Source organism: Coffea arabica, chromosome 11e (genome assembly GCF_036785885.1).
Source record: "Coffea arabica cultivar ET-39 chromosome 11e, Coffea Arabica ET-39 HiFi, whole genome shotgun sequence".
NCBI classification, from domain to species: Eukaryota; Viridiplantae; Streptophyta; class Magnoliopsida; order Gentianales; family Rubiaceae; genus Coffea; species Coffea arabica.
The window spans coordinates 59,798,088-59,813,641 of NC_092331.1; the positions used below are offsets into that span (position 1 = coordinate 59,798,088).

The 15,554-nt window shown below is 36.9% G+C and overlaps 1 protein-coding gene across 2 annotated transcripts; it reads left to right on the forward strand.

Annotated features, from left to right (window-relative positions):
* Positions 1–953: 953 nt before the first annotated feature.
* LOC113716349 (phospholipid-transporting ATPase 3) lies at positions 954–14,313 on the forward strand. Of its 2 annotated transcripts, none has more exons than XM_027240645.2 (27): positions 954–1,387; positions 3,151–3,216; positions 3,348–3,409; positions 4,807–4,888; positions 5,121–5,231; positions 5,820–5,897; positions 6,090–6,186; positions 6,358–6,464; positions 6,797–6,862; positions 7,175–7,296; positions 7,395–7,479; positions 7,562–7,639; positions 7,714–7,830; positions 8,021–8,167; positions 8,250–8,354; positions 9,024–9,166; positions 9,409–9,510; positions 9,597–9,660; positions 9,750–9,962; positions 10,559–10,724; positions 10,904–10,983; positions 11,065–11,304; positions 11,718–11,939; positions 12,183–12,350; positions 12,517–12,876; positions 12,956–13,062; positions 13,644–14,313. In XM_027240645.2, the coding sequence occupies exons 1-27, from the start codon at positions 1,205–1,207 to the stop codon at positions 13,945–13,947; spliced, it is 3,675 nt and encodes a 1,224-aa protein (XP_027096446.2). In that variant the 5' UTR covers positions 954–1,204; the 3' UTR covers positions 13,948–14,313. The 2 variants fall into 2 exon arrangements, with proteins under 2 accessions (XP_027096446.2, XP_071927830.1); XM_072071729.1 differs by having other exon boundaries at positions 1,202–1,387; positions 3,353–3,409.
* Positions 14,314–15,554: the final 1,241 nt, after the last annotated feature.

Here is a 15,554-nt window from a genome sequence, read left to right on the forward strand (position 1 = left end):
AGTACAGATGTACCTGTTCTAACCGCCACATCCAACGTCATCACCTAAAATTTCAACTGTCCGCTCCATGATCATCACGACAATGGCCCTTTTCTATCGCCTCTCAGCCCCCATTAACAAACTTCGTTGACGGCGCAATTTAGCATCCTGCACGTCAAATAAACGTTGTCGTCTCTCCTCTTCATGACATCCTCTTTAACCTTCACTTTCCTTTCCGCGCGTACACAAACTATCCGGAGTTTTAATTTCTCAAAACCCGTGCAGAAAGTGCTCAACGCGCACACCCAGGAGTTGTTAAATCCCCACAGTCGTTAAGTACATTTACCATGATACGTAAAAATTGCAAATACTGTCCCTCATCTTTGCAACTCATCCTTTTTTGCCTCATGTATCTAAAAAAAAAACAAATACTCTAGTGAGTAAGATCCACAAACGCCATTTTCTTACTATTATTTTTTTAATTGCATAGAAAAGTCCTGAAATGTAATTATCAAAAGATAGTTTTGCATGAAAGAAATTCTTTAGTTAACCATAAAATTTAGATTTAATGTAAATCATCATTTTTTTTATTGTTAGTGAATGATATTGTGAAAATATAACACCATTTTAACAATTAGTGTTAGATAACTCATTTCGTCAATCTTTTTTAATTCAATAAGTATGTTGAAAAATATATATTATTTCTCTACTTTGTAAAAATTATTTGTCATGTTAAGATTTGATAATTTAGATAGAGAATAAATTTATAAGAAAGTGATCTAAAAAATAAACTTATAAAGGATATATTTTGTTCCCACTGAATTGATATATTTTTACCTTTTCACAACGACAGGAGCTTAGTGCATTGTCTGATACATTGAGGGAGTATAAAACTATACTTCGAAAATTGAGGGACTACATCTCAAAAATTTTCGCCAAAAAAATGCAGTAATGGATTTCACGCGGAACAAAAAGATGGTGGAATATCAAATCTGTAATGTATTTAACGAAAAAGGGCTGAATTACCAACAAAAGCCCCTCCCTTCTTCTTCCGTCCTATTATCTTCACACTTCAACCAGCAATTAATTAATATTCCCCCAATTTATTCAAATATATGAAAAGGAAATTTGAAGTGAGGTAAGATTTGGAGAATTTTTCAACGTGATAGTCTCCGGAATTGATTTGATCGGTTCTGTGCGATCGGAGGGATTACAGGGCAGTAGTATGGCGGGCTGGAGGGGATCCAGATCGAGGTTAGGCGGCGGCGGAGACACCGGAGGCACGGCTATGACGGAGCACGTCTCTTCGTCTCGAACTGTTCGACTCGGGAGAGTCCAGCCGCAGGCACCTGGTCACCGTACCGTGTTTTGTAATGACCGTGAAGCCAATGCCCTCGCCAAATTCAAGGTCCATTAACTTTTCAACTTCTCATTCCTTACTACGTTTTAGAGGTTTGCTTATTCCCCCTCCCCTCTCCTCTTGGTTGATTTACTTCGAAATGTGGGATGGGGACGTAGGCACGAATTTCTTTGAAGGGCAGTAATTTTTTTTGGGAGGTTCATCGAAGGTTTACTTCATGTTTAAATGTTGGTAGCAGCGGCTAGTGGTTATTAGGATATAAAGATGGACGATTGTTTTGTCTTCGTTTCAAATTTATAAAGTTGAAAAGAATGATATGAGTTGTTTTTGCCTTTTCTGGTGGCAGTATATGGTGCACAATTAGATGGATTGTTGTGCATTTAAGTTTCAGTTGATAAATTATTAATGTTATTGAGCCATTCTTGTCTTATTGTTCATTTAGGAAATAGAAAGATGTTCTTGTTGGAATAACTGTGAGGAAAATCAATTGGAATGGAGTTTATTATTTTGCTCAAAGTATGTTATTTATGAATCTTTAACTTCTTGATAATAGAAAAGAATTTGTTTCTTTCTTAAACTAAGTCTGAATTTTTAAGACCTTAACATCTTCTGCAAATTGTGAATGCATAGAATCCTTGTTCTCAGTACATTCATAACCTTAACAATGTATATAGGGCCACTTGAATCCCTTATTTACGTGAAAATAGAACTCTAATATGCATTTAACACTTTGTCAATCTTTGTGACATTTAATCTTTGTCATGGTATCTTGTCTGGTATTCTATCTTAAATTCTATCTTCCCTTTCCACACTGAGTTAAAAAGAAGTATTTTAGAGCTTTAACAACAAGTTGTTTTGAACTATTTTCTTGTTCCTTTTCTAAGAGAACTAGATATTGTAAAAAGATCTTATGTGGAAGCTGTCAAGTCTTAGTGTTATGGCCAGAGTGAAGCTTGGCCCATCTAGTTTATCGTCAATTTGGGTTCTTCATGCAATTAGAATAACTAATTTCTCCTGATGGATTGAGAGAAGCTAAGATTTGTGATTCAATTCGCACAAAAGAACACAGGCACAGGGAGAAATGGCTTATTGATGTCCAGCTCGATTAAGACATTCGACACTGGATGGAGCCATTGGGGCCTGATTTCTGCTTACGTGAGAGAGATGTTGGAATGAAATTGGTTTATGATTGGTTCTATTTCTTCAAGTTGTCTGTTAGCATCTTTGCTGATACTTTGAAAGGTCCACCGTATAGACCTTTCTGACTATGTGACAATTTGATGCTTTGTTTGTATGATTAAGTTTAGTAGTTGTTTTTTTTTTGATGAAACTGTTTCCCAACAACTGGAACTTTGTTTCAACCGTGTAGCACATTCTAAGCCTTAAGCTAGCTTTGTTATTTTGTATTGGAAATGTCTTCATTTGTAGTTGTGAAAATTGTCACAATCTAGTTTTGTGTGTTGGCATATAGTTTCAGGAGCAAAAAAAATCGAAAAATAATATCTAATTGCATAAAATTGCATGTGATGCCATACTGGGACCATCGCCTGCTCAGATGTCTAAAGCTAAACTTTGGACTGCAAAGTGAACTGATTGTACTCATAAGTCTTTCTTCCAAGACTCTTTGCTCCTGTGAGTGATGTGATGTTTTTAAGATTTGTTGGAAAGATATCATTGATTTGTATGTGAAAGGTTATTGAGATTGAATTTTGGAGCTTAAAACAGATATAAACTTCTCAGTTATTTTTCTTAATGTTACTTTCGAATTTTGATGAAGTTTGGTTCTAGTTTACTGAAACTCTTTTTCTCAGGGAAATTCTGTGTCAACCACAAAATATGATGTGCTTACATTTCTCCCAAAGGGGTTATTTGAACAGGTAAATTTTGTTATACCATTAATGCTAATAGTCAGTAATTTCAAATTATCATCTCTGCAATTCTTCACAAGATGTAACCTTGCTGTCTATTTCACTTTATCTTTTCTTCTTGCTGTTGTTTGTGCTGACAGTTCAGGCGGGTGGCTAACCTTTACTTCCTTATGATCTCGATCTTGTCATGCACTCCCGTCAGGTATGTTTGTTGCAAAATTTATCTTCTAACTTGTCAAGAAGCAAGCAAAATGCGGGGTTCATTTGGCACCCCTGTTTTTTTGCATGTTTTTAATAGTGAAAGTTTTTCTTCAACTTTAGCTACAATAACTTGTTCAAACAGCCTAATTTTGTAAGACAAACCCACCCACCCCCCCCCCCCCCCAACAAAAAAAACCACAAAAAAAAAAAGAAACACTCAAAAACTGCACACCCTTTTTCCCTTCTCGCACCACCTTCCATAACCATTTCCCCTTCTGCGGCTGCCACTTCCTCCCATCACGGCTGCCCCACGCCACCACCCTCCCCCACACTTCCGCCACCTATTCTGCTTCCCCCTCTCTCCTTGTTTCCTCTCTCCCCTCCCTTCCCCTCTTCCCCTCTTCTCCTCCTCCTTCCACCTCTTCCCCCTCCCCCCTACTTTCTTCCTCCCTTCTTTTCCCCACCAGCACCTATCCCCATCATCACCTTCCTCCTCTTATCTCCCTCTCCACCACCACCCATCCTGCCACCACCTTCACCTTCTCCTCCCTCTCTCCCTCTCTCTCCTTCCCATACCCCGTGGTGGCGGGCTGGAGGAGAGGGAGAAAAGAAGAGGGAGGAGGATGAAACTGCCATGGTGGAGAGAGAGGATGAGGGGATGGGGGTGGCAGCGGCCGGTAGTGGGGTGTGGTGAGAGGGGTGCTTCTGGGGGTAGTGGAGAAGTAGGGAGTGGGAGGGGCGGCGGCAGGTGAGGGAGAGGCGGTAGTGGTTGCCGGTGGCGGTTGTGGGTGGGGAATGGTGGTGAGAGTTGCTGGTGGGTGTCATGTCCAGATTGAGCGGCGTTGTGGGTGGCTCATGGAAAGGTTTTTGTAAAACATTCTACAGTAAGCTACAGTAAAGTTGTAGACAAACATCAATAAACACACCATCCAAGTAGACCCATGGCTTTATTAGTTCTGAATCATCACTTGAATCTGGATTTCATGCACTGAATTTTGCTTCTAAATTAGCATCTCATGTTGTTCTTTCTGGGCAATGTTGGTATAGAGTATTGTTATATAGAAAGAATAGTGGAAAAAGTGAAAAAAAAACTCATGCATGAGAGTTATAGTAAAACTCATCAAAATTTTTGTCTCAAGTTTCTTTTACAGTTGATATGAGGTGTGCCTCAGCTTTTAACTGGTTTCGCCAGAAGTATCGTGGAGATCTAGTACTGCTATTATCTCCTACTTACCCTGTGTTACCAAAATGTTACCACCAAAACATTACTTAGTGCATGTTTGTAATGCTTTATGGAGTTGTGTACTCCCATAGCATCAGAGAGAATTTGGATGGAGTTGGCTTTTAGTGATTTTGGGAATTTTAACTACTCTGATTTTTATATTTTCTTCCTTGCAGTCCTGTAAGTCCAATTACAAATGTGCTTCCTTTGAGCTTGGTGCTTCTTGTTTCTCTGATAAAGGAGGCGTGGGAGGACTGGGTGAGTATTATCAGATAACTTTAGTTTGTTTTCTTTATATTTTTGTACTTAATAGGATGAATGTTCCAATTTGTAAAAGCTTTACTTGTCTTTGAATAGGCTTAATAGATAAAACAGTAATTTGATCTGCATCTAATCAAGAACTTAGAGCTTTCTTTCCTGATGCTTCTGCTAGGCCTAAGGGATTTCTCACCTTTTTTTTCTTTATTCTCCTGTGCCCTGTGTATAACAGAAGCGTTTTCAAAATGACATGGCAATTAATAATACTCCAGTCGATGTATTGCTAGATCAAAAGTGGATATCTGTTCCTTGGAAGAAACTTCAGGTTGGAGACATCATCAGAGTAAGTAAATCGAATTTATGATGTTTACCCATTTATTGTATTCATGTATAGCTGGACTAAGATTGTTGCCTACTCTTATGCTCATGCATCTTCTATCTGTGGTTGTTGTCTTGATTGTGACTTTTCCAACATTTATCTCCTTTTTCTTGTGAAGAGCTTCATTTTTGCCACACTGGTTAAACCTTTATGTTTATGGTTGATTTTACTTAATATGGAAGGGAACTTCCGCACATATTGATTCAGGTAGCTTTAGTTTTTTTTTTTTTAGGATGTTTTTTCCTTCTTTTCCCTGGCACTACTACTGTGCTTTAGAAATAAGATGTATAGACTGTTATTTATTTCAGAAGAGTGCAATAGTATATTAATATCCTGCTGGTCTTTTATGCGAATATTGGTATCCTTACTTTGATGTCGAAGTTATATTTTAACAAGTATCAGAGATATTGACTCGGGGCAACTTTACAGTTCTGAACTTTCATCAGAATTGACTCAAGGCAACTTATATTTACAGTTTTGACCTTCCATTCTTAGTGCTTGGAAGAATTGGCATCTTTGTGGTTATTTAGCATGTGTTGCTCTATTTTTCAGGTTAAGCAGGATGGATACTTTCCTGCTGATTTATTATTTCTGGCCAGCCCTAATCCGGATGGGGTCTGTTACACTGAGGTATAGCTCTTTGTGCAGTTGACTTTCCCATTGACTTTTGCCTGTAACTGAACTATTGATTATGTTGCATTCGCAAGGATGACATGATCTTATCTGTTGTATACCTGGTTTGTTGGTCTGTCTGTCTGTTTCTCCTCTCTCTCTCTCTCTCTCTCTCTCTCTCAGCTTGCAGTTCTTTTTGTCTTGTCACAGACTGCAAATCTGGATGGTGAAACAAATTTAAAGATCAGAAAAGCATTAGAGAAGACATGGGATTATTTGACTCCTGAGAGAGTCTCTGAATTTAAAGGTTCTACCTATCCATTTTTTTGCCTATATATCCTCGTGTTATGCTAGTAAATTTATTAGAAAATTCTAACTAGCATCAATAGCCCCTGTAACAATGATAAATCAACTGATATATTCTGTAATCATCCCATTATTGTCTACTATCTCATGTGTGTCTTTCTATAAGTTGCAGGTGAAGTGCAATGTGAGCAACCTAACAATTCATTGTACACCTTTACTGGCAATTTGATAATTCAAAATCAGACGTTGCCCCTGAGTCCTAATCAGATTTTACTGCGAGTACGGCTTCATTTTGTCATCTTTATGATTCTTTGATTGTTTTAACATCATTCATATTATTTAATTATCTGTGTGCAAATTTTGTCATACTTTCCATGAATGACTATTTCTTCATTGTTTGTGGGGTTCAAATCTTGTTCATTCATATACCAGTCTGATATGCTTTTCTTAGTGCATGCATTTCTCACCTAATTTTATTTTTCTTCAACTGAATTTTTCATGGTGGGACTATGTTTCTATTCTTCACACTTGCTTGCCTGGTTAACGTTGGTATTTTGCTGCCTAACTTGTTTATGATTTGACCTGCTGACTTTTGCTTTAAATTTCCACAGGGATGTAGTCTCAGGAACACTGAGTTCATCGTTGGCGCTGTAATTTTCACGGGGCATGAGACGAAGGTACTACTATATATGGCAGCACTATGTCTTTGTTAGATTTCCTCCATTCTGGTTATAGTAACACACAATAACAATGTCTATATGGGCAGTCTTCACGGTACTGGGTTGGGTATGGTCTAAAAAATTTAGTTCTACAATAAGACGTGCTTAAGCAAAGATATTTTACTGTTTTCTATCAATGTTATTTCTTTGTATGTGAACTTTTTGGCTTGGCTTTGTCCATATTTATGTTCTATTTCTCACATTTTGCCATCATTTTTACTGTTCATCTTCATAATGTCCAGTTCCATGGCCTCCTTGGTCAAATTGCAGGTCATGATGAATGCAATGAAAATCCCATCAAAGCGAAGTACTTTAGAAAAGAAACTTGACAAACTTATTTTGACTCTGTTCTGTGTCCTCTTCTGCATGTGCCTTTTGGGTGCTGTGGGCAGGTTAGCTTCTCTTCCCCAAAATGTTCAGTATGAAATAGAGGTTTCATTTGAAGCATGCTCACACTTTCACGATGACTTATTGTTCAAAATTTTTGCAGTGGTATTTTCATCAATCGGAAGTATTATTACTTACAGTTTAGCAAGAACTCAGATGCACAGTCCAATCCAGACAATCGATTTGCGGTGATGGAGAGATTATTTATGTTTTTTCTGCTTTCTGTTTTTTATACTGCTTCTTGTTTTACTGATTGTATTAATTGTGCAGGTTGCTGCTTTGACCATGTTCACTCTTATCACACTCTATTCTCCAATAATTCCCATCTCCCTCTATGTCTCTGTCGAGGTATGTGTCTGGCATTTTCTTTTCATTGTATGTGTATAAGTCTCATCTAAGCTTGCCTTTCTTTTCCTTTTCAGATGATAAAATTTATCCAGTCCACTCAGTTTATCAATAATGATTTGCATATGTATCATTTTGAGAGCAACACCCCGGCTTTAGCACGGACTTCTAATTTGAATGAAGAACTTGGGCAGGTGAAATTTATTTATTAATGATTTTTCTTGATTGGACGGGATGCAGAAAATCTATCTGCTTTCACTTTTGCTTATTCTCTTTCCTACATGAGCACAATCCTATGGATGAAGAAATTATTGTCATCATCTTTCTTTTGTAATTCACTCAAGCTGATTTCTGGCAACTGGATTTATCATCTTATTTCACCAGGTGGAATACATTTTTTCGGATAAAACTGGAACTTTGACAAGAAACTTAATGGAATTCTTTAAATGTTCAATTGGAGGAGAAATATATGGTACTGGTATCAGCGAGATCGAGATTGGAACTGCTCAAAGGAATGGAATGAAAGTAGAGGTAAGTTAATCTGCCATCACAAGGAGAGAGATTGTATTTTAGTTGCAGTCATGCATGTTTTCATGTCATAAAGTTCATACAGGTTCAGAAATCGTCAGATGCTACACATGAAAAGGGTTTCAACTTTGATGATGCTCGGCTTATGAGAGGTGCTTGGCGGAATGAACCTAATCCTGATTTATGCAAGGTAGAATATATAAAATAGGAACTAGTTAAGATTTACATGCTCAATCTTTAAAGAAACTGAATTTCCCATTATCCAATTCAAAATATGTTGGTCATTGGGTGCTCTTGTTCCACTTTTGATCACAATTACTTTCTCTGAGATGTGGACCTATAATTTTTGTGGCTGCTTTCAGTTTTCATTGTTATCCAGTTACTCATTTGCCGAAATGTTCTTCTCTGTACCGGTTGCACTGCCTTCAGCTATTTAATTTTTCATAGAATCGGATGGAGAAGAGCTAGTAAATGAGATAAAGTCTCTGTGTGCACTCTGTGATATGCAACTTTACCTTTTTGATTTGGTGTGCACCTTCTTCTGGGGACACTGCTTGTATCTATTAGAATTTTTTGTCCTTTCCTGTCAATTGTGTTAAGCTATCAAGACATTGTTGCCTTACTTGTGAATTGACTGTTGTGTGCAATCTGATGCTTCCTTTGCTTTCAGTCTAGTTTTCCTCCCTTTTCTCCTCTTCCTGCTCTTATTTATTATGCTATTGTGATGTTGTTAAATTTGAAAGTAAAGTGTTTGTTGCTTTTGTTGGTTCTACTACATCTAATAATTGATGACCATGTACATATCTAATGAAAAGATTTCATTGTTCAACATCAACAAAAGCTTTTCTTTTTTGTGTAGGAATTCTTCAGATGCCTTGCAATTTGTCATACTGTACTCCCTGAAGGTGAAGATTCCCCTGAAAAAATTCGCTACCAAGCTGCTTCCCCTGATGAGGCTGCTTTGGTTACAGCAGCCAAGAACTTTGGCTTCTTCTTTTTTAAGTAAGCATGCATGAATAATGACTTATGAATGATAAGACTTGTAAAAATCGATCTTTTCGTCATTCAGTGATGTTTAACCTTAAATTAGAGTGATTTCATCTCCAAATGATAGTCGAAATGATAGTCGAATTAATCAATCAATTTAGATAGGAATGAGAAAGTGATATGGATCTTGTGCTTGAAATCCAGAATGAGATAATCAATTCATCTGTGATGGTAATTGGTGAAGTATGCTTTTGCAGACGTACACCTACTACAATTTATGTCCATGAATCACACGTGGAGAGAATGGGAAAGGTTGAAGATGTTCCTTATGAGATCCTGAATGTCCTCGAGTTCAACAGGTGATTATATTTTATTACTTGCATGATGGTAGCGATTATATGCTATGTTTCATAAAATTGACTTAAACACTCTATGGTGTGTGTAGTACAAGGAAGCGCCAATCTGTTGTCTGTCGTTATTCAAATGGCAGACTTGTGTTGTACTGCAAGGTAATGGTTTCATGGGACTGACTATGCGAGTTGAACCCTGTCTTTAGGCTTTCTAGATGGTTTTTTTTACAGTACTTGCTTTTTCGCAGGGTGCAGATACTGTAATTTATGAACGATTGGCTGACAGAGACAATGAACTGAAAAGAACCAGTAGGGAGCACTTGGAAGAGTTTGGAGCTGCTGGACTGCGTACGCTTTGCCTGGCCTACAGAGATTTGAGTTCTGAAGTGTATGAGAGTTGGAATGAGAAATATATTCAGGCAAAATCTTCTTTAAGGGATCGTGAAAAGAAATTAGATGAGGTCTGTGTTAATTTGAGTTTCTACCAAAAGTTAAAACTAGCTTTCTGAGGGAAATACCATTGAAGTTCTGGTGGTTTCTTACATTGGGATTTTGGTTTGTGAGGCATTTGGCATTTGATTGGTGCTCCAGTTATTGATGCTTTTCATTTGGCTTTTTAATGGTAGCATTTAACCTTTTCCATCTTTTCATTATTATCCATCACTATCTGGGGAGCTAGAAAAATGTCTTCAAAGGCCCCCCACCACACCACCGCACCTCCCTTTAACGAAAAAGAAAAAAAAATCTCAGGATGTGAAGAAAATGTGATTTGTAGGTGCAGCATCTTGATTTGTCTTGCTAGGTCCAATGATTTTCTGGAAAAGTATTGAATGCTGGTGCGGCTTTTGGTGCAATATGTTCATCTATATTCTAGAATGTGTGGATATAGTACATTAGGTTCTTTAGGTTGTCAATTTTCATCATCGAAGTGGACGCACAACATCAATTTCTTTGATAGCATATGTATTTGAATGTGCTTTTTGTTGGTGTACCTTTACTGTATATAAGCCACTTCTGATACTTTTTTCCTGCAAATAACTATCTGTTTATTTTGCAGGTAGCTGAACTCATTGAAAAAGAGCTTGTTCTGATTGGGTGCACTGCTATAGAAGACAAGCTTCAGGAAGGGGTACCCACTTGTATAGAGACTCTGTCAAAGGCTGGTATCAAGATTTGGGTGCTTACTGGGGACAAGATGGAGACAGCAATAAATATAGCTTATGGTAATTTTTTCCCTTAGAATTCAATTTTTTCATTTCTATTCTTTTCTACGTTAATGGCAACAATAAACTTTTATTCATTGTATTTTAGCTTCAGCTTCATAATTTCATCAGCACATTCTAGGAGTTTCCTTGTCATATTAATTTGATAGTGGAATATCTCATTTGATTTTTTGGTACAGCTTGCAAATTGATTAATAACAGCATGAAACAATTTATCATCAGCTCTGAAACTGATGCCGTTAGAGAAGTAGAAGACAGAGTGAGTAACATTTCTTCTGTAAAACAGTTCTTTAGTGAATTTTGATGTCAAAGGCTTAAGTTGTCATAAACCTAATTATAGGGTGACCAAGTGGAGCTTGCTCGGTTTATGAAAGAAAATGTGAAGAATGAGCTGAAAAGGTGCTATGAAGAAGCATTACAGTATCTTCGTACTGGATCAGAAACAAAATTAGCCCTTGTGATTGATGGGAAGTGTTTGATGTATGCATTAGATCCAAGTTTGCGCGTAATGCTGTTGAATTTGAGCTTAAATTGTAATGCAGTGGTTTGCTGTCGAGTTTCTCCTTTACAAAAAGCACAGGTGATGTTCTTAAGACTCTTATTGAAGAGTGTATCAAGTGAAACCGTTGATTTAATTTATGAGGCTAACACCTTAACTTTCTTACGTTTCCTTTCTGTCAAGGACATAGCCAGAAGTGTATATATTATTGTTTATGGTATTGGTGGTGTTAAAATATAAGCTATACGTCACAGTTGTTCCTCTGGCATAACCTGAAAAACTGCTTGGAAGATGGGCCCAAACTTTTCTCTGCACATGATCTTGTTTCATTCAAAATGTCATAATTTTTTTCTTGTGTACCTCAAATGTGGGCACTAAAGAATCTTTTAGGTATGAAGTTGATTATTTTGTGTTAGCCTGTACAATAGCATCTGGTCTGCAAGTCATATACTTCTATGTTCAAGTGTTTCAGGAAACTCTGTTATTGGTTGTAGGTCACAAGCCTGGTTAAGAAGGGTGCAAAGAGAATCACACTCAGTATTGGCGATGGTGCCAATGATGTTAGCATGATTCAGGCTGCTCATGTTGGTGTTGGAATAAGTGGACAGGAAGGGATGCAAGCAGTAATGGCCAGTGATTTTGCAATTGCTCAGTTCCGCTTTCTCACAGACCTACTTCTTGTGCATGGAAGGTGGTCGTATCTTAGGATATGCAAGGTATGGTATTTTCCTTCCCTTCCCCCCCCCCCCCGGGCCCCCTTCCCCCAAAAAATAAAAAATAAAAAAGATATATTGATGAATTATAAGAGCCATTGTGGATTCTTTATTGTATCAGCTTGGCGGATCCATTCCTTGTGTCATCGAATGCATTTAGCAGTGATCAGTCACATTGGCGTTGCAATTATCTTGTGCTTTTTGATTTGCATCTTAAGCTCAATTTTTGTTTTGTTTTGTTTACAGGTGGTGACGTACTTCTTTTACAAGAATCTGATGTTTACTCTGACCCAGTTCTGGTTCACATTCCATACTGGATTTTCTGGTCAAAGGTTCTATGATGATTGGTTTCAGTCTCTCTACAATGTTATCTTCACTGCCTTACCTGTGATTGTCCTAGGAATATTTGAGAAGGTAATCTTATACTTATGAAATTTGGTTTTTTACCTTGCATAATTCCAACAGTGCATTTGATTGCTTTGTTATTCATTTTAATGATTTTGTAATGCCAAAAAGTTTTTAAGGCTCAGTATGGAATTTATTATATTCTTTGACACTATTCATATGTGACTTCTTGCAGGATGTTAGTGCATCCCTTTCCAAGAAATATCCAGAATTATACAAGGAAGGAATAAGAAACACATTCTTCAAATGGAGAGTCATTGCAATTTGGGCTTTCTTTGCAATTTATCAATCTCTCGTATTCTATCATTTTGTGACAGCTTCTAGTATTACGGGAATGAATAAAGCAGGGAAAATGTTTGGTCTTTGGGATGTCAGTACAATGGCCTTCACATGTGTTGTAGTTACTGTCAACTTGCGCCTTCTTATGATGTCTAATACAATTACAAGGTGGCATCATGTTACTGTTGGTGGGAGTATATTAGCATGGTTTATATTTGTCTTTATTTACTCTGGCATCGTCTTGCCAAAAGATCAGGTCAGCAGTGTGAATAGCCATTGTTTTAGTGTAGAAAATTTCACATGTTGATGTTCTTGGGGTTTTTTCTATGGTGCAGGAAAATATCTATTTCGTCATTTATGTGTTGATGAGTACGATTTATTTCTACCTGACGCTGCTTCTTGTTCCTATAGCTGCACTTTTTTGTGATTTTATATACCAGGGGTAAGATCCTTTAAGGCCTTCTGTTCTGACTTTTTTTAAGTTGCATTGGATCATTGCTTAAATTCAGCTGAAAAGTATGCAAAAGGTTTTTTGACCTACTGTTGTCTGTTATTTTGGCCAGTTGCGGGCTTTTCTTTTCGGATTCATCTTTCTTACACTGGCAGTTTATACGCTGTCAGTTTTGAATAAATGACAATTATGCAAAATATGAACTTGGAATTCAACTTTTGCACTGTGTCATGGATCCAACAGTGATAGTGTATACACTGTCAGTATATATAAGCTTTATTCATTCTTTTCAGAATCTCTTGTTTAGTCCTTCAGAAATATTGACGTGTTGAATGCAGTGATTATGGTTCAAGACATTTAATATGCATAGATATGTCTGGGTGGTTGTCTTTAATTATTTTGAGCAAACTATGCCTTTGTATCATGATCTTTGTTTGAAGGTTTCTTTAGACAAGTAGCTGCACACATTTTTTGCCCTTCTTCCCCCACCTTACTCATGCTGTATGATAGACACTACTCTTCTGTGAGTAGAAGTTTGTTCATTCACTAAACTGTTGATGATATGGTTTCAGCGCCCAGAGATGGTTCTTCCCCTATGATTACCAGATTGTTCAGGAAATTCACAGGCATGAGCCTGACGCCAGCAAGGTTGGATTATTAGAGATTGGGAATCAACTTACCCCAGATGAGGCACGACGCTATGCTATAATGCAGCTACCAGGAGAGAAATCGAAGCATACTGGTTTTGCTTTTGATTCACCTGGTTATGAGTCCTTTTTTGCATCACAAGCAGGTGTTTTCGTTCCTCAAAAGGCGTGGGATGTGGCTAGACGAGCCAGCATGAAGTCGCGCCCAAAAACATCTCGAAAGAACTGAGTTGGAAGTCTGTACAAAGTTTTGCTTCTTTGCGGCACTTCGCTACGATAGCTTGTAGAACTATCTGTACATTAGTTGTACCATATGCGGTGTAGGTTTGATTTCTTTTTGTAGTGTTTTCTCAGCTGCTAACCGATAGTTAGATGTTAGTTATCAGGTATAGGGTATCAAGTGTTGACTGAAAGACCTGGGAATGGCATTGAGAATTCTTTTACAGCAGCACATTGTTTGGTATGAGCTTGTATATGCAAAATGTTACCGGCCCAAGGTTTTTTACACAATTCCTATAGTGGATGTACTACTAAGGGATGTTTGATTACCACGTTAAGCATTTAAAATTAATGTGTCAAGTTCTTTTTTGTTCAAGTTTGTTTCATAACAAAATTTCTTTACCATTTAAGAGTCAATTTCTATACAAAATTTTAATGGAAAGTGTAATGATTTGATTTGCTGAATGGTTGAACTAGGGTCGTAATATTCATTTAAAATTATTATTTCCTATATCCAGACACTTTTATGCACACAATCTCTCTCTCTCACACGTACTATCACACATGTACGCACATACGTATTGCGCCTCTTGCACACATGTACCTGCTCACACATTTTCTCTCTTGCGCAATTGCACTCTACCACTTTTTTTCTTTTAATCTGTCAATATATATTTTCATACATAATCTATTTATTGTACACAAAAAAATACATATTTCTTTTCTCATGTAACATATTTTCACATATAGACAAAGACATATATTCATTTCTTGTGTTGGTTTTCAAGTTTATCAATATTAATAATTGATATTAAAAAAAACTAATTTAATAGAATAGTAAAATAAAATATTGGTATTAAACTATGTAACACATATACAATAAAATTTGTTAATTCAGTGCTCAAATTTAACAAATTTGACCTCATAGATACAGCAAATTTAAATTTTAGTACTGAAATTTCAGTTTTATCAAAAGTTTTTGAAGTTGCATTATTTAGGGTGTTTGATAACAAAACTCTCTTATTTTTCAATATAGATGGAGCACCATTTAGTTTTTCTTGTTCTTCGGTATAGAATAAGCATCACTTAATTTGTACATAAAATTTTAAGTGATAGTTTTTTTTTTTTTTTTTGCCCCTCGTTTTGCTTAAACTACCATATTAATGTCCACTTATTTTCTCTTTTGTTTTTTTCACGGACATGCACAGACATTTGACACAAACTCAACCCGTTTCCCTGACGCTCCCATTCCAACATATCAAACATACTCTGTCACACACATACGCACGCAAAATTTTGGTGAACAAATATATCAAAGGGGCTTAAACTGCCTATTGTTTTGGTTCGGGGTTCAAAGTGTAGCTGGAGTATAAGTTCAGGGGGCTTAGCATAATTAACCATAAAAATTATTAGAGTGAGAATTTTATATGGAAGTTGCAAGTTTTTGATATCGTTCCCAATAATCTGCATTGCAATTGTTTGCAATCATTCCCTGGAATGTGCAAATTTTCCTCTTTTATGGCACAAGTAAATGGAATCGGGCATTTTGAACACACACACAGAGCACACCCCAAAAAAAAAGAAAAAAAAGGGCGAGAGAGGAGCAATTGGGTAAGG